This window comes from Triplophysa dalaica, chromosome 7 (genome assembly GCF_015846415.1).
Source record: "Triplophysa dalaica isolate WHDGS20190420 chromosome 7, ASM1584641v1, whole genome shotgun sequence".
Taxonomy (NCBI): domain Eukaryota; kingdom Metazoa; phylum Chordata; class Actinopteri; order Cypriniformes; family Nemacheilidae; genus Triplophysa; species Triplophysa dalaica.
This window is the reverse complement of record NC_079548.1, coordinates 6,485,228-6,508,636: the sequence shown is the minus strand read 5'-3', so window position 1 is coordinate 6,508,636 and position 23,409 is coordinate 6,485,228. Positions and strand designations below refer to the sequence as shown.

Sequence of the window (23,409 nt, the reverse complement as noted above, 5' to 3'; positions counted from 1 at the left end):
AAGTAAATGTTTTTTTTATTTTTGGTTGAACTGTCCCATTTATATATTTGAATTCTAATGACTTGTACTGAAAATGTAAGGTTGCGTGCAAGTTTTTATTTATATTTGTAATTTTTATTGCTTATTATTAAGTTTCAAATAAATAAGGAGACAGATGAAATTATTGTAAAAACATTTATACTTTTATTTCGTTTCCTCCAATTCCAAACAAAACCCAATTTAAAATAATTCACAAGCCTCATAATTAATGCGCTTGCTGTATTGAAGCTATTTTTCTTTCCTTATGCATTTTATAGCAAAACTGATTCAAAAAGAAAAAAGGAAAGCATTGTATCCATTGGGAATTGACTGAATTGTAAAATGTGAGCATTGTATACTAGAAAGGTCAAGTTTTGCATCTCAGCGTATCTATTGTCATCTCACTATTTGCCATTATTGTCGTGACCTTTAGTACATTAAGCCGCATTAACTCTTGGAAAGACTTGAGAAAATTGAACTATAACCTACAACAGCAGCCTAAACCACATCATTATTTGTCTCTTAAGCTTCAGAATAACTGAGAATCAACAATAAGACCAAAAACGTGTTTTAAGTACTCAAATTTGTGATTTTTCTCTGACTTGCTCTCAAAGCGGCTGGTTCATGATAAAAAGAAAATCGTCTCCAGCGCATATATAATAATATTTATTGTGAGGATATGAAAGGCATATATGGTATGATAACAAAACCATAACGCTGTGATGTCACAGACCTCCTGATAACAGTGTTCTGCACCTTACCGTTGGCCATCGACTGAACAGCTTCGTATTCGTGATTTAAGATTGCACAAATTAACCAAAAATGTCCAGCAATGGCTTCCTTACAACTGTGGTAACATACCACACACAGGCATTACACACATGCATACACAGTAGATATTAACAAACCAAAAAATAACAAACAAAAATATTCCTCAATGTCAGTCCGCACGATGTGGTCTCATGAAAGATGGATGAAGATTGTCTGTTATTATTGTACCTGTGCATTATTGATGAAATGACATAATCCAATCTGCTCCACCTAACAAGCCTACAAAGACATTCCATAGGAGGACGTCAACATCGCTTCCCGAAGGATTTTATGGTGAAGGCAGTTTTTCACACCGATGTCTGAATCTCTGATGAGGTGAATAAAGACCTGAAGTTCCAGCGACTCCCGCTCGAGTCAAGAGTGCTTGCGGAACGTGAAAATGTCACGAGTTTTGGAGCTTCTTTTGCCCTCGTTGGGACTGGGTAAGGGTGGGCTGTCGGGTGTGGCTGTGCCTCCATAGGGGCAGCTCTGAGAGTCGGGATGCTCTCCGGAACATTCAACGGCAGGGATGTAGCGGCTGTCCCACATTCCGGGCCCGCACAGTTTACACAGATCGTGTAAGCTGCAGGGAACTCTGGGAAGGAGGCGGAACTGATAGAGCAAACTACGTGCCTGGAATTAGAGATTGTGAGAGAAACAGTATAAAAAACAGGATTAAATCAAGCAAAACTAATGCATATTTGGTCAACGTTATTTATCGCAAAATAACAACATTAGATGAATTGCAGAGCTGTGCCGTTTTTTTGTACGATATGATGTCAGTTTAATCCTATTGGTTGAGTTCCCAAGATGTGATCGGTGTCAAAATATATAAAGTTTTGTTTATTTCATTTTGTGCTGTTACTGCTTCAGTAGGGTTTAGATTTCTTATTTTATTTCTCAATTTATTGTTAATATCATTCACTTTCATTTCTTTGTCAGTTCTATAACAAGTTGTATGTAAATTGTACAACAAAAAGAAAATTATGAAAAATTGCTAATGTTAAGAAATAAATATGTTATTAAAAGTTTAATTTTTTGAATAACAGGTTGTTCCAGTGAAGAGAGGAAGACTTCAAATTTTGTCCTTTCCTTCCATAAAACTATTAAATGGCTTTTGAAGACATGTAATGTATCATATGGTCGCTGTCTTTCCAAAACCTTGGATGTCCAAATTTGCTGTTTTTCAGGAAATGGAAAACAAACATTGACACTACACAGTATTTAGTCATTAAAAAAGTACAAAGTTGACAAGCACTTTTTAATACTTTTTATTGGTTAGATATTTGCAAAACCCAGTCACACAATTGTGTTTTTCCCTTCAGAGCTTGCACATCAAGAGCTGTTCTCTTCGAAGAGACTTCGGAATAGAACACAGGGAATGTTTACTCCGCGCACGCAGTTAATGTGCGATTATCGCCGTTTCTCAACAACAAGAATGCAAAGAACGGACAAGTCTGGTCTTGCGAGGCCGGCTCGGAAGAACAAGGATGGACGTGGCGCAATGACTTCTGGGACTTCCAGCGGGATGACAACACGATGCACTTGAACACACTTGTCAAATTGATTAAAATGATTTCTACAGGATTTTAAGAGATAAAAAGTTACTTTCTACCCTAAACAATGCCAACATATCTAAACAAATGTAGCATATTTTGCCTTACTGTTTTAAACCTTTTAAAACTCACAAAACACTCGCAAACCTATTAACTACAAATGCCTGCTCAGATTAAAAAACATGACATAAATTGTTAACATTTAAACACAATATATTTTATTGAATGTGCAGTGTCTGCCGTTTGTTCAAATAATATACGTTGGCCGACGCAAAGAATTGTTATTTCTAGCAACGAAGGATACACCTCATGTGTCCTTCGAATCCTGCCGAAAGTAGGTCGCATTAGAAGGGAGCATACGGAGTGTCCGGCCTGCTCTTATGAAACGAGACGACGTAGCAGGATTCAATTGAGAGTTCCAGAGGACGCAGCCTTCCGAAACAAGACAAAGCTCTTGACGGTTATTGATGACGTAGAGCGAGAACAGGAGGACAGAAGACCGCTAAAGAACGTATATTGAGAAATGAGTTGGGTTACCACGTTGCATATAGATCTGTTTTTCTGTGATTATCAATGTAAGTGTGTACACTGACAAATAAGGTAAATTGTTACTTAAACTTGAGATTTATACTAGGGCAATGCAGATTTATGCTGGGGCACGGCAGACTGCCACTCCATAACACTAAAAGAGCCGAACACATATGCTGGGGGCAGATCGAGACGGGCTCCGGCCCAACTTAACCCCCTGCTTACAACAATCACTTATATGTACATTTTGTCGCCAACATCTGTATACATTTGAAAAAAACTTGAAACTTAATTGACACTTGACAGTTCCTGCATTGAGTTTATTTGGAACTGAAACGGTTGCTGTGAGAAAAAACAAGTTTTGTATGCAGCAGTGAGGAGCTCATCACCTCTGTTTGACACATAGACTACACCATACATAACCATGAGCGCCTCTGAGTGTGTGTGTGTTTATACCTTTCTCAGCACCAGTTCTCCATTCATGTGCATGGAGAGGTTACTAAAGTGCAGCAACATCTGATCTGTGGCGAGTTGCTGTTCCGTAACGTCGTCGCCGTACAGCACAATGATGGCAACACACAGGAACAAATGGAAATAGTCCGTCTGTCAAAGAACATAAATGCAAAGATAGAAAAGCATCAGTGGACACAGCCAATAGAACACAGGCTCGTGTAACTCCGGCCAATCTCGAAGAGGCCAGATGCAAACGGAGCCAATTACGGAGCAGTAAATGGCAACATGCAAATGAGGGGCAAACCACTTTGCTCCCCGAAATCACCTTGTTATTTGCATGCCAATATATGCAAATGAATTCTGTGAAAGCCTGTTAATTAGCATCTCATCTTCATTAGACTCTCGGCAGAGATATTTAAAGCCACACGGGCACCCATACGTTTATCTAATGGATAAGAATTTGCACATTCCACGTTTTTTTTCTCTTACTTTTATCAAAAATTATTTAGCGTGCATTTAAAGTAAACCATGTTTTCTTAGTACGTTTTGAACCCACGATCTTTACACTACTAATGCACTGTTGAGTGTATGGTGATTGACGGGTTTCCTACTCGTGATTAAGACTGTGAGGAAAACAATCGCGATTATAATTTGATCAATTATCATCCTTCACAATTATTTTAAGGAATTGCACTGACTACTCTTAAAATCATAAGAAAAAAACGAAAGGAAGTCAAGAAGAGGAAATTCACACTTGCAAATGTTTCAATTGAATCTATGAGGTTCTACACTAACTCAACTCAACTCAACTTTATTTATATTGCGCTTTTTACAATTTTCATTTGCACAAAGCAGCTTTACATGAGACATGTTTACTACAAGTAAAACAACTGAAGTCATACACCTGTAAAAACAAGAAAATGGTGAAAACACAAAAGACAGACATACAAATGCTCGACACACAAAATATGCATACATACTTGCACACGTCGACATAGACACACACACGCAAACACACTCGCACACATGCGCAGTGAAAGCACACATTTGAGATAAAGGAGAGAGAACCACAGGTCAAATATTAAACGGACTATAAATTCCTATATGCAATATTAATTATGTTCTGAATTCTAAGAATAACACATTAAACATGGCAACATCTCTGTTTGTGTATGATTTGATGCAAATATTTATACATTTTTTTCATCATTTATTAACAGTATGCTTATGTAAAATATATGTGCTATACTGTATATTCAAGCATTGTATAACATTGGACTCATTAAACTCTCATCTCACCTCCGGATTTAACCTTCTTCTCCGGAGTTAACCTTTAATCTTTTTCCACCTAACGCTTATAAACATAAACCACAAACTTCTCCGTTTTCTGCAAGAAGATCCGACCACAGCTCAGCGGCTCTGAGATCACCAGAAACAGATGTACCTGGTAGTGAGCCCAGCAGGCCTCCCACATGCGCAGTGCTTCTGCCTCAGGAAACTCGCGCTTGAAACAGAGAAGAATCCAGCGGTGACAGAACAGCAACTGAAGCCCGTCCTCACCCAGCCGGGTTAGATGAAGGTGAAACCGTGGCAGCATCAGCCGTAACAGCTCTCTCAGATACATCTAGACATACAGAACAAAACACACAAACTAACCTTTAATTCTTCTCTATGTGTGCAAACAGGAAGTTAGATTTACATTTATGCATTTGGCAGACGCTTTTATCCAAAGCGTCTTACATTGCATTATACTATACATTTGTATCGGAGTATGTGCAATCCCTGGAACCGAACCCATGACTTTGCTGCTAGCGCCGTGTTCTAACAAACCACTGAGCAACAGCAAAGTTGTTGGGTTGCACAACATTTCTTTACATCAAAGTTGCATCAACATTAAAATAACAGGGTACACTCAGCTCACGATTTGATATAAAACATAATTTCGAGTTTATGATAGTGTTACACTTTGTACATTAAACTATTTTTGTTAAAGAACTGACAACATTCAATGTTAACAGAACATTCTGTGATTAGGCCTATATTAAAAACTACTGAATAGATCTGACACTGAAAAAAATATATATTTTTTAAAAGAAAGCAATTAAGAAAGTTAAACCCAACGAGAACTTATAAATATAATATAAATAGTAGAAAAGGTAAGACGTAAAAAATCATTAAATAGACAGACGTCATATCAGGTAAAAATAAATGGCCATACCTGCACAAAACATAGATTATATACTGTATTGTGTCATGATATATTGTTACACCCCTATAAGAGCTTTCATATTAATATTGTTCACATAATATTCTTATTAGGGGCCAAGCCCCGTAGGGGTTATGGCCACTACTGCTTCTTCTTTGCCAATGGGAGTCTATGGCAGCCCTATGAACTGTAGGTTAATGATGAAACTTGTAGTGGTTGCCCTCAATACTCATATGACCAATTATGGGGGCTCAAGCTCTCACTCTACACCAACCGTTCAATCAGAAATCTACAGAAATTAAACTCTGTACATGTCATGCACTCCTCACGCTCATCACATTACATGTGTTGGACTCAGTCATGTCAGTGCCATCTCGAAAAAGAACAGTATTGTGTTTTTCCGCTAAAAGTCCTAGTTACCGATTGTCATAAAAATAGTCTAAGACGATCTTTGGACTGAGCCGCACAGACGTGTTGCTCCGGAATTGCAGTTGTTCATAAGTCATGAGGTCAGAAACTTTTCGAAGTTCACCCAAAAATGTATTGGAGGCTCTAGCTCAGCCAATCTTAGATTCATTGATACGAAACTTGGTGCGCGTCATTGACACCTCGGACTGGGGGTCCTTGTTAAATTGGGGAACAGTGGGTCGTAAGATTTAAAAGATTTGCTCGTAACTTTTGAAATGTTTGTCTGAAAATCGAGATCTCTGTGTCTACAGACTCCTTGTGTCATGCCAGATCCTATGATTACGATTACGTGCCTGTCCGCCATTTTGAAATTTGTAATTAATCTAGTGATATATCCCACCAAATTTGACACATCGAATTACAGTCCCAAAGGTACCCTTGGAGTTTCAAGAACAGCGCCACCTAGCGTTCATAAGATGTGATGCTTTTAATATAATTGCTTATAACTATTTTATATAACGCTTTATCTGACATTTGTTTTCTAACTGTCATTATTTCTACTGGTCCGTGCCTATAACATTGATGCCTCATTTGTTATTTTCTAACACTCGTTCATAAATAATTGTAAATCATGTCAAAGACATTTTTGTCACTGCTAATTTGTCAAAAGCGGTACATTTTTTCCAAGCTCCGTTCGTATGATCTTTGAACAAAGCCGAACAGAAATGGCCGAATTGACTTTTGATTTCTGGGGCCATTTTTCGAGAAATACCTCTGTAAAATACCTCCGCTGCCCTTGCGGCACCTTGGGGGGCTTGACCCCGTATCGCTGCTTAGAGCTATATTAATCATATTGTTATTATTTATTTTGTTCTTTACTGTTTTAATTAACTTTAAATCAATTTTTTTTTATGTTTAATTTTTTTAAACTCCCTGTTTTTATTGTTGTGATTATTTTTATAGGATTATTTGAATTATTTTTATGAAAAGCACTTTGAATTACCATTGTGTATGAAATGTGCTATACAAAAATAAACTCGCATTGCCTAAAGAGAACGTATTCATCCATATTTGAATCCATTGTACCTTTCCTGAGAATTTTTTTTCACTTTAATTCTCCTCACAGTGTCACAGTGTTTCGAGATATTCTCACCAGCTGTCTCTCCATATCTTCATCTCTGGGAGAACTGATGAAGATTGTGTTCTCCATGAGACCTACAAAGCACCAGAACGTGTCGCTCTCGTCCTGGATCTCTGTCAACAGAGGGGCCACCAGATCTGACATGCCCTGACAGTATCCCATGTCCGGATTCAACACGGCGTAGTTCAACAGGATTCGTCTAAAAGACATGCGGGGAAAGAAAAAACCTTTGTTCGAAAAAAAAACTTTTGGAGAATAACTAAATTAGCAGATGTTGATAATTATTATTGAAAAAAACAATCAGATTTAATACATGTTAACTGAAAAAGCATGACTGATTTAAAAGATAAATTAGGCATTTCAGAAATTGTTAAGGTATATAAACACATGGAACAATTCCATTGTTTTTATATGTATTAGCAATATAACTCAAATTTGATATCTCGATATCTTTCCAAATTGTGATGATGCTTTAGATATTTTGCTTCAGAACTGGAGGGCCTAAGATGGCAACCGGGGACAACGGTTTTATGGCAATTTATCAAATTTATAATGATCATAAGTTCTGTGTTCAGGCAATGTATAATTTAGCAATTAATACAATTTTATCAAAATATTGTGACTTTAAGATTATAAGAACTCGTTTGGGGGGGACACAAAGGGATGAATCATACACAAGAGGGGCTTCACAATGAAAACTAAACTTGTCAAAGTTTTAAACCACTGTTTAAGAATAATAATTAAAAAAATCTTGTGACCCAATTTAAGAAAACATGATTCTGTCATCATTTTAGCATAGACGAGTTGTGCTATTTGTAAAATTTAAAGATGGGGGTGAAATTGCCTATTGCCGTTTTAATCTTAATGATCAACAGTAATAGATTTTCATATTTTGGATTTTTATATCTACAGCATAGTTCTCTCTAACAATAATATCCCTATGTATAGAATCCCCAAATATTAAATATTCATTTTTATTTTAAAGATACCATAAATACGCTTTTTAAGCAACACTACAATATCAATTTGTTAGGTATTAAATTATGAAAAATTAAAGACGGAGTGTCCGATTTCTTATAGCCGTTGTTGATGTTCAATTCACCAAAACAGACACACCCCTAACCCCATCTTTCACTTTCATCAGCGCTCGGCTCGACTAATGTCCATCCTGTGCACTGTGCACCTTACTGCTGATTAGCTAAAAGGTTGTTTTGGTACTCGGTCCGACTTTATCTAAAGAAGAGTAATTTGGAAATCGGACACCCCGCCTTTAACAATGGTGTTTAAAAGCTAAATATGATTGGAAAAGTACTACTACGGATTTCATGAAGAATTCATGCTGCCGAAGACTGTGGCTGCACCTTTTTGCCAACCTGAAGATTGTAAAAATAATCACATCTTTTTCTGTTTGAATATGGACGTCAAGAATGGGCAGATAAAAGATTCTAACCTCATGATTTCGACATTGGGATTGTTCTCGCCCCTGAAGAACATGTTGCTTCTATCAGTTCTGACAACATCCTTATCAACAGTAAACTGAACCTTCCTCCAGAACTCACTGTGTTCCTCGGGACTCATGGACAACCTGCGGAGAGAATGAAAGAACAAAAGAGATCAACTATAACAAAAATGAAGCAAGTTAAAGAGAAAACAAAATTCAAGACCAGATGAGATCTTTAAAATAACATTAAAATAAAACAAACACCCATGACAAATAGATCAAGGGAAAAAATCTTTACAGAATACACAACAGAATTACTGAGAAAAAGAACAGACACATTATGAGAAAACACAACGAAACAAAAGCAGAACATAAGGATAACAAAATCTTAAGACAGCAGAACAGAATGGAACATGAAACGCCATATTCAACAGCTTAACATTCTCGTCCTGAAAGCTGGTGGTCCCTGCGGCTACAGACATTCTCATAACAAGCAGGTGGGATTTCATTAACACTGTTTGTTTTCTGGAATCAATGCCAGACCTGATGCAACTTCATGTAAGTGTTTCGAGACCTGTGTTTGTGTGAACTTATTCCCACATCTCCCTGATTCCCTCACCGGCCCCACGAGGCTTAGACTCAATGCTCAGCATCACTCTTTACATAAACACTATAAACCCAACAATTATTCAAATAAATAACCGCATGAGGTGAAACGTGTTGGCTTTAATTCAATGGCTCGGTTAGGCCAGTGAAATACTATACTTTTCCCCCTTTATATTTATCACTTAAATATTTCAAAATAGATCAAACTGTATGTAATTGCAACAAAGCGAAAACCATATTTCTAAAAAAAGGTATAATGGAAGTGGGATGTTCCCTGGTACGTGTATGTATTGGTACTAAAAGACGATATTTATTTATGTACCTTTCTACTCCAAAAGACATCATATTAAACGTAAATAAGGTCTTTTTTATCACTGTTGTAGTCTCACCAGACAAAGATGTTCAGAGCACTGAACAACTGTACAATCTGATGTGTTATACTGAAAAATTAAAATCATTTTCATTACATTTTCTGTATTGTTTGTTTTCTCTTGACCTACAAGTATTTTGATCTCAAGACATTTGTTTGAAAAATAATTCATATTTTTATTCATAAATTATATTCAATCATTATAGTTAATTCATTGTAAAAAAGGATGAAGTAATATTATATATTATTTGAATTTTTATTCATTTTAAATTAATAGTTAATTATTAATGATATATTATCAAATAAATTATTATTAAATATAATTATTATTAAATATTTTAGTTTTTATTAAATATTAAATTGGATACACTGAAGATGCTAAAATACAATATTGATTTCTTTAGATAATTTTTAAAGTACAATAAGAATACACATATATGTTCTTTGAAGCCATTTTTAAAAGAACTGTTTTCCGTTGTGGTAATGACTATATTAGAGGGAAAAAGGTGCTGGATTGATCATTGCCAGCGTTGTGAAACATGATCATCAGTCTTTTAAGTACTCTATTAATGGCCTGACAACGAATGTAATGGTGGAGTTAATTGTTTCAGGTGAACCACAGAGTGTTTACATCTGCACACATTTATCGATCGGTTACGGTCGTTGCTAGAAAATCCCACAGAGGCTTTTACTCATTGTATAAACAGACCACGTTTGTCATTAGCATTGCAAAAAAGCCATGTAACAAACAGAAAAATTCCTTCCAGCCAATTTACGACAATGAGATATGTTGTTCAGTGACAAAGGCGTGAAAAATTTGAACATACAGGAAATTACTAGTCAAATGTTACAGACTCTCAGTCTTTTTTAAGATTTCAACTACTCAATGGCAACAAATGCAAGTTGGTACAGATTTCCAGCTGATTCAGCTAAATGACCTCAGTTTCATATACAATAGACCGTATCTCAGTTAAAAGACAGTTAAATTGTCTCATTTCATAAATAACACGCTATTATAATCAGCCAATTATGTCAAACATCTAATAGGAAGTCAGTGTGAGACATTCAAATTGTGAACAATAAAATACCACTTTTCCACTTTAACTAGTCTACATTGGACGTAAAAAAATCGTGCAACACGGCGGCCATGTTTGCAATGTCTCTGGACAGCTATTTACGTCATAGCGAGACAGACTTCCTGTCACCTTGAATGGTGGAAGGCAGATATTTCTAAAAAATATAATTAAAAAGCATATTTCCGATCAATGATTATGGACTGCACACAGATGGGCATGCACCGCCCCAGTGAATTGTCAGTCTTTATCGGATGACGATTGGATCTTTTAACTAGAAGGCGGTGCTTTCTTCGCTAAAGCATCTATATTGAACATTACATTCGACTACGTTCATTGCACCAATCGGAAACTGGCCGCTTCGCTCGGCTACAACTCAGGACGGTGTCCAGCAGCTACGCAACACACCACTCTCATAATTAAACATTATATTAGATGTTATTTGACTGAAATCATCTTTAATGTACAAACTGACTTCACCATAAGCTGCAAGATGCATTTATCTGTTTGGGAATAGCACATTAATACAGAAAACCTGTCGATTCCACCATATTAATAACAGATTTGTCCCAGACGCGACGTAGAACAACAGCCCGTAGAATACAGCAAATACAGGCATTAAACAATAACATATATGTCTACAATTATTTTATTGTATTTTTCTGTCAATGGAGGGTTTCAGTGGCAACAACATTAACAAACGTTATGTGGCCCTCACTTCCGGTAGACCTCCGCAAAGAATGAATAACCGTTAAATTAATTTAATACAATTTATATACAATAAAATATTAATATACATTTTAAAGTTATATAAATAAAATAAAATAATAATAACCAAACATTGACCGGGGGCAGCTTGTGCATCCAATGAAACATTCTATAAAGAATTCATATGTTTCTAAATGTTTAAAGTTTGTTTGTATCAAACAAGTATTAAATTTAAAATAAAAATATATATATATTTAGATTTGCTATAAGTATAAATGTGATTGTGAAAGAGACCTTTGATTAAATGATGAAAAAAGCTTTGTACTTGATAAATATAAAAGTATGGAAGCCTTGGAAGCACTTTAGACTGAAGGTGAAGGTTTTAGTCTCGTTTGGCCATGAGTCTCTAACCTTCTCTGCTGGATCTCCTGGTACTCCACACGCTTCTGAAGTCTCCAGGCTTCACGCTCCTCAGAGGTGGAGTCATAGCTGTAGTAATGCAGCAGGAAGGGCCACACCTCACCACGTATGGATGGGTCAATGCCTCCGAAGAAAATTGCCTGAAAGAGCAAAAAGATTGAACTCTGCGGATCTTCAATCGTTTCAAAGCTTTACTGGGATTAAAAAGACATAGACAATGTTTTTCTATTTGTTACATAGACAAAGATTAAACCCACTTGAACTATCAGACTGCCAACTTTAAGGGAGAGTTTATATAAAATTAAAATTCTGTCATAATTCATTCACCTTAATGTCATTTAAACCTCTTATGTCACTTTTTCTCTTAAACACAAAAGAAGATATTTTGAGAAATGTCTGGTTTTGTGTTAATACAATGGAAGTCAATTGGGAGTCAAATGTTGTTCGGTTACCAAAATTTTCTAGAGATCTTCTTTTGTCTTCCGCACAAGACGGAATGTCAAACAGGTTTGGAGTGGCATGAGGATGAATACATATTAAAATAATTTAATTTTTTTGGTGAACTATCACTTTTAATAATGCTGGTTTAGAGTACAGGACACACAGGCTGTTTTGGTAGTCTTCCATTCTTGCCAAGCTTGTGTTACAACTAGAAGTTGTTTTTCAGGTCTGGTTTAGACGACAGAAAACAAGCAGCACGTGCAGATGCCCAGTAAGGATGATCGACAGCTGTCAATCACTCAAATCTGACCTTGCGGAGCTTGTACTCCTCCAGCACCTGGCCGCTGTTGTTGAGATGCCGGAGCCAGGAGCTGACGTCCAGACGGCGATAAAGACGCTCCTCAGGATGCATCTCAGAGGAGGGTAAGGCGGGTCTGCGGATAGAAAACTGCATGCAGGATTTCTCATCTGACACCTGAGAGGAAGGTGAACAAGAAACAAAATGAGTCAACGAGCCTCATATATAACACTCCTCACAGATTGTATTCAATCAGTGTGCACATATTAATTTTTTTGTAAATATCAATACCTGCATTCAGATTCAATTGTTATCCTCATTTTGTGTGTACGTAACATTTATACATCCGGTATACATGAATACATTAATTTGATCATATATGAAGTTTTTTAAATATAAATCTCTCTCCTAAAGCTACTTTTCTTACCTGTTCACATAACAAAATTATTTCATTTCATTCAAATTGCAAATACCACGTAGCGTCTGACACATGAACGATGTGCACGGCAAACTGTATACGAGTGTGTGCCATGAATATAAATGTGTGAAACAATAATATATATATCGTATGGCAGATTCTTCACACCTGGTCTTTGAGCTGGGTCTCTCGACAGCATTTCCACTGCTGAAACACCTCGGCCAGTTTGTCCAGCCCGGCGTGATGGAAGTGAAGAATCTTGTACTGGCTTTCTCTGCTGGCGATAACTAGCTGTCCGCAGGTGCAGGCCTCATCGCTGTACAAACAAACACACTTTCATAAGAACCGTCTGAACAAACAGCAAACACAAGCCACATCCTGGAGAATACAGGATAAAACCGTTAAGTTGAGCAGGATGTGTCTCCGGTTTATAAGCAGTGTAATGATATACGGTTTGCACTTTAATACTTTCAGTTGGTAATAACATTTGTTACTTTGTTTTTCCACTTCATAAAAAGATTTTTAACATATTTTCAATATCATCACACTACGCGAACACTACTGTAGATTTTTATTCATGCCACTGGAATATTTAAATATATTGAAGAAAAGCAGCTTCAGGTTAAGGATGAATGATTTAGTTCGAACTAGCAACTATATGTACCACAATTCTCTAAAATGAACCACATCAATGAAAGGATACGAGGAGGTAGATGAATATATTAGATGCTTCATAACACAGCCTTATGAGGTGCTCCGCCACGACGTAAAAACAAATAAAGAAAGTCAGATACAATTCAATTTAAAATAAAAAAACAGACAAAAAATCAGTTTTGCTTGTTATTCAATTGTATTAAAATAAGGTTCCACATACGGGTTTTAAAATCAACCACGGATGCTTCTTAGATCCGGACTGACCTGAAGAACAGACGCAGTGACCTCATGTGACCTAAGTCCACTCTGAAAACCCCACACAGGTGCTCCAAAGCCATGACTTTCTGCTGCTCCTCCCACCGGACGCCCTGTGACTGGCTGCTCTCGTAGTGGGCGTGGCTATCCAAACTTGAGGCGGAGCTTGCTGAGTGAGCCATGGGTTCATCGCATTCTCTAAAAAAGGCATCTCAATTAATACGTATGATGTAAAAAGCTAAAGAAAAAAACACTTTGTTATGTGTTAACCTTCCACAATAAAATACATATAAATGTTAACATATTCAGCCGTGGACAAAATTATATATTTTAAATATATAGAGATATATAGAGAGCAATACACATAATAATACCTTTAAAGGCACTTTACACCAAAAACAATAAATATAGTGATAACTTTATTCGGATCCAAACCAACAAGCAATGCAATTTATTTTCTTCTTTTAAGTGCATGAGCCCTTTAAATTAAAATAGATTATGATTGGCTATCAATGTTTTATTGTTCATCAGCTGGAAAAAAATAGCTATAACTGTGGCATGGACTCTGCTATTCTCTTACATTTAAGATTATTTTTAGAACTTTATCTTCATAGTTATCGTCCTTGGTGTAAATGGGCATTTTGTATGATCAAAGCTTTTTATTTATACTTTCTAACCAGCTCAAACCCATTTTTATAAACCCCATAAAATAACTCAATTCAGTTCGTCAGTGGACTGTAAATGACTGTTTTTCAGTGTGAAACTCGACGACAGCTGTAGGTGTGGATACGTGTGTGTGTGTAGACGCGGAGCAGGAATGAAAGGAATGCTGGGAGGTTATTGTGCTGGCAGGAGCCGAGAGGAGACACAAATCAAGCAGCCTGGCAGCCAATTTCCCTCTTGCCCTCCGTCCTATTCCTCACCGCGTCTCTCTGTTGGTCTGGCTCTCGGGCTCTTGCTGTAACACAGCCAGAGCTGAAACCCGAGCCGTGGGACCGCCGTCTCTCTCACACTCGTCACTCTAACAGAGCACGTCTAACAGGCCAGAAAGCCCCGCAGACGTGGCCTCCGTCACAGATGCACTCCGAGTGGGCTGAATGTTTATGGGTCATGTGGTACTCGAGAGGTCTTTCTCACCGCACATTACAGCGGGATCACACACATGAAGCCATATGGTGAATCAGGTCAGAGATATTGAGAATATGGTGTGAAGTTACATATGTGGACGTCTCCTCCCCGTCTTGAGAGTTTCACAGTGGGGCTCGATACCATGAGTTGTTATTTAAAACAATTAAGAGTTCTTAGTTGTAAGATTTTGAAAGGTGAAAACAAGGTTTTCCTTATATACTTTAAATTTAGATATATAAAATTACACTGTAAATAAATATGTAAAAATTTGTCCTGTCAATTGCGATTAATCTATACCAAAATGAATATTTGTTTATTTATATATATATATATATATATGTGTGTGTGTGGCAAGTATATTTGTATGTACAGTATATATTAATAAACAAACATACATGTATATACATACAAGAATTGAGATGAGTAATAATATTTATGTTTTTATTAGAATTATCTAATTTTATATATACATATGGCTGTTCAACGATGACTTGTGATTAATCGCATCCAGAATAAACGTTTTGTGTTAATATAATATACAGTATGTTTATATTAATATTTAAATATAATTAAACTACATATTTATTTCGTTTTTATTACATACTGTACATGTACTGTATGTGTATGCGTTTATAAAACCAAAATAAATATGCAGAGTGCACAGACATATATTATGCAAAGACAAATGGAATTAATTGTTGTACAGCACAATTCATACATAATGTAAATTATATTTAAATATAAATGTATTTATGTAAATATTTGTTAACTACACATGCATGTGTGTGCGACTAGATATACATATAAATGGATAGTTGACAAATTAACCGTGCCATGTGTCCTGTGACAAAAAATATATGAAAAAAACTGTTAATAATACATTACTATATATCATAAATATTTACATTAATAATATAAAATAGCATAAGAGAGAATTATGTTGATTGTCATTTTTTTTACATTTCAGCTGTCCCACCATAGGACACATGTGGTCTAACACAAATTTTTTTAATCTATTTGACAGCACTAGTAAGAATTGACTAAAACAAGAAACTAGCATTTCTGTAGCTCATCTCGTAGAGAAATGCAAAGGTCATGGGTTCCATTTCCAGGGAACACACATGATGAAGAGAAAAATGCGCTCTTGCTGCCAAATGCATAAATGAAATGTAACTAATACAATTTCTCGACTCAAGCTGGGGTTTTCCGCAAACCTGTGGACTCTATTTCAGCTCAAGTTAAACTCTCATTAAAGTAAAAGGAGGTCTTACGAAATTGTAACATCCATGAATGTATTTTTCAATAAACTTTCTATTCCAATGATCATTATAGGAATGCAAAGCCTCAGCACTGGCTGGTGGTCTCGGACACTTGATCTCTGTTATATTTGGCGTTTCTCTGAGCTTGTACCAGTGTGCCTTTAGGGTGGTTTTCTTTAAGAGGCTGAACACCCACTTGGATAGGATCTGCCCTGAGGGGCTCTTACAGAAACAAAACGCCTCAAGAGCTTCATGCCACAGAGAGCCAGAGCTGTCAAATACTGTTAACACATTACAGTTACATTCTTAGCAAAATATGACCTCAACCAGAGTAGATTATGCGGGTTTCAACAGCAGCATGTACAGTTTTGTCCACCTCTTTAATCCTGAAGAGTTATTTCACCCTTTTTATCATGTTTAAATATTTTTAAGTCTTTAAATCACATTTCTAAATAGGGGCCCAATACACAGTGAGGGGCCTTTGGGCACCTCGCAATAGTCCACAACCAGAAGAAAAGAGAAAACCTTACAAAGACATAAAAAAATTGGCAAATCCAAATTGACGTAAAATACAAACACACAGAGGAAGTGAAACCAGAATATGATCGCAGATTGCTGATATTTATTTTTCTGATGGGCTGTCTCATGTCCTGGCCTCACCCTTGCAACCCAGGCTAAATAACAAAGGGAGGAAACTGCTAAAGAGACAGAATGTTAAAAGAAGCAGCTGGGGGAGGGAATCCGCTATTGGCTCATCTGCAGAAGATTAGACCGAGAATTCACACTGCCAAAAGACCAACCTGCTCAACACCACTGAGAATTCTGTATAACAGCCTGTAATGTCTCCACCATGTGCTCACAAAGCAGCATTACAGCATTTCACTGTACAGTTAGGGTTTTTTTCCTCCTTTTTTATACTTTTGTCCACACCTGTAAACAAAATATTTGACTAGTTTGTTTGTTCCCTGCGAAAAAATGAACTTAAAGGAACAGTTCACCCAAAAATAAGCATCTGTCATCATTTACACACCCTCAAGTTGTATCAAAACTGTATTCATTTATTTCTTCAGTTGAACACATAAGAAGATGTTTTGAAGAAAGCGAAATATCAAACAGTTCTGGGACACAATTGAATGCCACAGTTGTTTTTCCCTACTATGATAGTCAACAATGCCCAAGAACTGACAAAAATTCTTCCAAATATCTTTCTTTGCGTTCAACAAAACAACAAACTTTAAACAGTACAAGTTTGAAACCGCTTGAAGGTGAGAAAATGAAGACAGAATTTTATTTTTGGGAGAACTATCCCGTTAAGTTCGTTATCCCGTTAAGTAATATTACAGTAAAAAATATGTGTGGACATTGGCTGTAGCTAAAGCAGTTTATATTTTTGTGATAAAGAGATTGTTGCAAAGGGTTTGTTCACCCAAAGTCATTATTTACACACATTTATATCGTTCAAATTGTCTTTATAGCTTTCTTTGTTCTCTAAAACAAAACAAAAATCTTTAAAAGCTGTTGTTTTAGGTTTTACAATGGGAGTGGATTTTACGAAAAATAAAATATGTTGCAATATAATGGAAAATATAAAGCAATATATTATATACAATTCTTATTATTTCTTAATATATGAAAACAAAATTCCTTATGCATTATTGAAATTATTTTTACATTATTTAAAATGTATATATACTGTATATATATTTTAAAGTTAAGTAAATTATTTTTAATAATTTCATAATATTTAATATATCAGAAAATATATTTTCTTTCCTTAGGGGGATCGTTGACCTCCTCTTCTCAACAAAACCACCAATTCAAACAGGAAATACAAAGGAAATACAACTGTATAAAACCTGTACAAGAAAAATCAAGAAAATATTCTGTACCAAGAAATTCTGATCTCATTTACTCAAGTTAGTAAAAATGGTGTGTGAAAATGAATCTGGTGAATAAATTTGTCATTTGCTTTTAAGAGCCGGCCAATAGTAACAGTGATATCGGCCTTGGCACGTTGACAAACATGATCAATATACAGAGAAGACATGGCTTTAGTAAAAAAACAGCAAAAATACAACAAACCTGTCTTTTTGCACCAGTGGAGTAACTTTGTTTTGAAAAGTGGTGGGAACCGAGATGACAAAAACAATACTTTTATAAATTTTAACTCATAAAAAATCAAATATCTATCATGGCTACTCCGCTTTTCAACTCCAGCTCTCACAGTATGTGGCTCCCAAACAGTCTTCTGGGAAAGGTCACTAGGCTGTTGTGGTGCATTACACTTAAAAACAGTTTATTCCTATGCCTAAAAATCTATGTTCATTGGTTTATACATTTTTGTGCGTGGACACATGATCCACAAGCTAGCGGCGCGAGTTTTCACGAGTTTTCGATGTTGATGGCCCCTAAACAATACACACCTTCCCCAAGCATTTCTCAATTTCTTCCAAAACGTGGTGGGGACATGTCCTATGTTTTGACACTGAAAGGGTTCAACCGTAGCACATGATGCCGTGCTGTACTAAAGCCATGCTCAACTGATCTATGAATTAGAAATAACCTCTGAGCGTCTCCGCTTACTGCAAACAGACAGACCTGCAGTAACAACATCGTGGCACGTACGTGACAGGGTCGTGGTAACATCAAACACTCACCGAGAATTTTTTACATAGTTTAGTGCTCAACACTCCCCATCTCCACTCTCAAGGTTGTATGATGATAACAAGGCATAACTTTGGCAAATCCGTTTGCAAGTAGAGCAATATGCTGACACTAATCAAGGGATAGTTCAACCAAATATGTCATCACTTCACCCACACGTTGTTAAAAAAACCTGCAGGTTACTCTTTCTTCTATGAAACACAAAAGAAGATATTTTGAGAAATGTCTCGTTGGGTCAATGGTTCCCTCATGTTTTTGGGACACCGACATTCAATATCTTTGTGTTCAATAGAAAGAAGTCATACAGGTTTGGTAAATATTCCTTTAAGGCACGTATAGCCTACACAAATTTCAGCATTCTCAGCTTTTTCTCACCTGCTCTCATTATCCAAGAAGACAGAGCTGCTGCTCTCGCCCAGAGCCTCGCTGACGGGTGACAGGCAGAATGGCGAGGAGAAGGTGTCCGAGTCTGAGCCCAAGGTGCTGTCTCGACTCACCTCGTCTGCAGACAGTTCGCAAGATCCTTCGTCGCCCTCCTCTGAAAGCTGCTGGTTGGGTAAGGGGGGCTCTGCTCCATCTTCCTCCTCGTCTTCTTCGGGAGCGGGTGGCGGGCGTGAGTGACGCCGGTGGGCACGGCGGCGGGGGTTGCGGCGGACGGGCGAGCTTTCGGGGGTGATGTAACGGAGCGCCTCTTCGTCCTGCCGTTGGATACGGGAGTTGGGTACCCAGGTGAGGATGAGGGTGGAGCCGAGGGTCTCGTCTTTCTCCAGGTGCACACACAGGTAACCTAGAAGAGGACACAGTCAAATATTTGCAGAACGAATTAAGTCAACTCTTAATGTCACGTGAAAACTAAAAAACTGTGCTGATCAACCATTATGAGGGATATGCGTGGATATTTTTCGGATTTAGTTTAGATGTGTTTATGTGGTACCTGGGTGATGCTCAGGCAGTCCAGGCAGAGTTTCGGATGGGTGCACACACACATTGTTCTTGGAGAAGATGATTTCTCCATCCAGCACGGTCCGCGATCCCCCTGAGCCCACGTTAAACGTCAAAAGGTCAGAGGCTTTGGAGGATGCGCGTCGCAAGAGTCGACCGAATGACATCTCCTCCAGTGACCTCTCACTGCTCCCATCCTCTGTGTGAGAGAGAGAGAGAGAGAGAGAGAGAGAGTAGCGTCCTTTAGTGGTTATTAGAGTTACAAACTAAAATTTAAGATATGAGAATGCTTGTTGCCACCACAATACTAAGATACTAAACTATTCTATGCTGTTTCTAGGGTATTCTGAGTGGTTGCTATGACTACAATTACTAAATGATCTAATGAATTACTTCTCTGACATGCTGCGTCCCAATTCGCATACTATCCGTCCTAAATAGTATTCGAAAATATAATTAGTATGTCCCAAATCGAAGTATGTTGAAAAGAGTATTCCAATGATTCACGGATGGTCTCCTAGTTCCGGTGCAGAAGATGCATACTCTAGCGGCTAATATTACCCACAACTCACTGCGAGTAGGCGGAGTTAAGCGACGCTCCACTGCATTAATCAAACTGAATAACTGATGCGTCACTAAATTAATAAATATGAGCACAGAGTTAACATTACATATGAAACAATGAATGAATAAATACTTAAATGGAAAGAAGAGCTATGTTTTGATGTGTGTGTGACAGTTCATGGCCATAATGTTGTCTAGGCAACAACGGCCACTTCCTGTTAGTATGTCCCGCTGTGTGTATATTGTTTTACTACACACTAAAATGTATATACTTTTCCATAACAAAGTTGGTACATACTTTTAGTGCATAGTATAAGTAGGCAAATTGGGACGCAGCAACAGGCTGCACAGATATTTGTGTTGTGAACTTGTGACTAAAGCATACACAGTCACACCTTAAACACACACGTACAAGTGTGTCAGTTAAAGAAACTCCTACTGGTTCTTTAAGGTTCAAGATCCATAAATCAATAACCAAGCAATAAAACGTCGTGAGGCTAATACTTCTCCAATCAGTTAGCTAGTTTTGAGCCGCTGTTGCTAAAACAGGTGCCAAATTACCACTATGGGGGTCTGCTTCTATGATTTAGCTCCCTTGAGCTATTTGAGAAACCACTAAATGGACAAAGAACTTAGCAACTGGATTGTGGGACCGAGTCTTACACTGCTAATAATCCTTCAATATTAAAATTTTCTGTATATTTTTTACATGTCCATATAAGCTATACTATATAGATACAGACCTATTGATATGTTGATATAGACAGTCTACTGTATATATCTGTTGTATGCGTTTTAACAAATGTGAATTAAAAGTTTGTTGTACAACTGTGGAATGACGGTAAAAGCTTTTCTATTGTATTTTATTCATCCTATTCTATTCTATTAAACTTTATCATGGAAATGCAAAATTCTAGTTGACTGAAGAAGTATATTTCAGTCCGTAAGACTTATTATGCAACATTTCTGCAACCATCCCTAACTTCCTCAGGTCTAGACTTTCATTTCTGTTTCCTTCTGCTTTGTGATTTTTGTTTTTTCCTGTGTTAATTCACTGTACCCTGAACTTCCCCTACTCTACTGGTTCACTGGGTGGCAGTTTCGGCTGATTAGAGGTCAGTTTCCTGATAATGACAAGCGATGGCATCTTTTGCAATACCAAATCACAAGTTACATTATAACAAACCAAAACATGTGACAGCAAAGAGAATAAACTGTGGAAAACAAAACACAACTGACCCGAAGAAATTGTATAAGTAATTCTAACCTCTACAAAATCAAACCTACTATTTCAGGCATTCTGGCAATCTGTGAATGGCTGTTTTTAAGCAAACCTGTCCGGTAAGGTTGCTCAAAGACTAGAGTTGCATTTCATTCTTTTTCTTTTTATGAACAATCCAAGTACAGTGCAAACGTGACAGCAGTGAATAAACACGCCACATCCAGGATTGACTAGACTATTTGACATGCAGGCCAAATCAGGCAAATGTGATGTTGAACTGTCAGGAGGTGTGTACTGAGAAGATTGTTACGAGTAGAAGCATGTGTTTCTTTTCCCATCAGCACCTCTCAAGCCTCCTTCACCAGCTGATATCACAATCCATACAACAACACAACAACTTCTCCATGCACTTTAATGTACAGTATGAATAGTATGTGTTTGAATTTTTTATCAATCCATTCTATACAAGCAGACCCCAAAAATCTAATTATGAATTTATCAGTGAACATAACATGGGCTGTTTACAAACTACAGAGATGTAAGAATTTGCAATAAAACAGCAATGCATATTTAGCCATCCTATTCTAGCTGTCAGATAAAATCTACATTTTACAAACAGAACACAAAATATTTTTTTAAGAATACACAACAATTCCAACGGGACTAATATAAAGACAATAGGATAAAACGTATTTTATAGAACATGCTCTGCGAATAAAAAATTCCTATATTGGCATTGTGTTTTCCAGAATAAACAGTCCCGTATTAAAACATTTTTAAAGATATAAAACTATCAATAAAACTCCTATAAAGAATACACAATATTTTGATCGAACAGACTCTAAGAATAAAATAAGAAGTAAAAGAATATCTGTAGTTAATTTACTAAGATATCATATAATATTGATGTATGTATAGGACCCTGTAGATTGTTTACATTGCATATCAACATAAAGCAATTTTTTATTTACATTATAGAAATAGAACATTTTAGAAATAGAAAACAGAAATTCCAGTAAAAAGTACAAATCTTAAGAAACGAGGTGTGTATACACCCCATCATCGCAGTATCATATTATAACGTTACAAGAAATTGAAGTTCATAACAAATGCAACCCATCTGGAGAACATGCATGTGTTCATATCGATCCTGGTCGGGCCTGTATCCGATGTTGTGTCCTCTGATCGGACCGATTGACCAATATCACTATTGTATTTAAATAGACAAGCCTTTTCCCCACCCCATCACATACACCTTTTTAGGACAGATGACACACGCAAACCCGTCCCGTTATGTTAGTTATAACAGAGGCATATCAACTGCTGTATCCATATGGGACGATACATTTAAACTTCAAATATTGTCAGGAATAGTACCGCACAAATCATCGATAAAGCACACAAGCAGCAAGCTTACCTTCAGTACCAGACACGATTACAACATTTGCTGCTCGTCCACATCAGAAGCGCCCCGCTCGAGTCATATGTTACACATGGGATGTATTGAATGACGCGTATGTTTGTGGGTGACACTCGGCTTGCCGCTGCTTAACGAAGCCCCGCCCACTAGCGCTGAGTCAAATCCCGCCTACTGTCCGGAAGTAGATGCAGCGCGAAAGCCCATTGGTCCAGTATTTATTATAACAATCAAATTGATATATAGTATTGTTTTTCCGACACCTAATATTAATATTGTGACTGTGTAATAACCGTTATGCAATTATAAATAAATAATATAAGTAAAATATAAGTAAATAATATTACAATGATTTAAGCTTGAGCGATGTGTGTTATCAAATATAGCTTAAGTTACACACCTGCAAGAA

General features: G+C 36.9%; 1 protein-coding gene across 1 annotated transcript; it reads right to left on the bottom strand.

Annotated features, from left to right (window-relative positions):
* Positions 1-160: 160 nt before the first annotated feature.
* tbc1d16 (TBC1 domain family, member 16) lies at positions 161-23,140 on the bottom strand. Its single transcript, XM_056753735.1, has 12 exons — positions 23,001-23,140; positions 19,790-19,996; positions 19,231-19,642; positions 13,814-14,002; positions 13,064-13,211; positions 12,490-12,654; positions 11,730-11,878; positions 8,571-8,705; positions 7,133-7,319; positions 4,810-4,989; positions 3,369-3,515; positions 161-1,461 (listed from the first exon to the last, which is right to left on the bottom strand). Exons 2-12 carry the CDS (start codon positions 19,962-19,964, stop codon positions 1,204-1,206), a joined length of 2,145 nt encoding a protein of 714 aa, XP_056609713.1. The 5' UTR covers positions 19,965-19,996; positions 23,001-23,140; the 3' UTR covers positions 161-1,203.
* Positions 23,141-23,409: the final 269 nt, after the last annotated feature.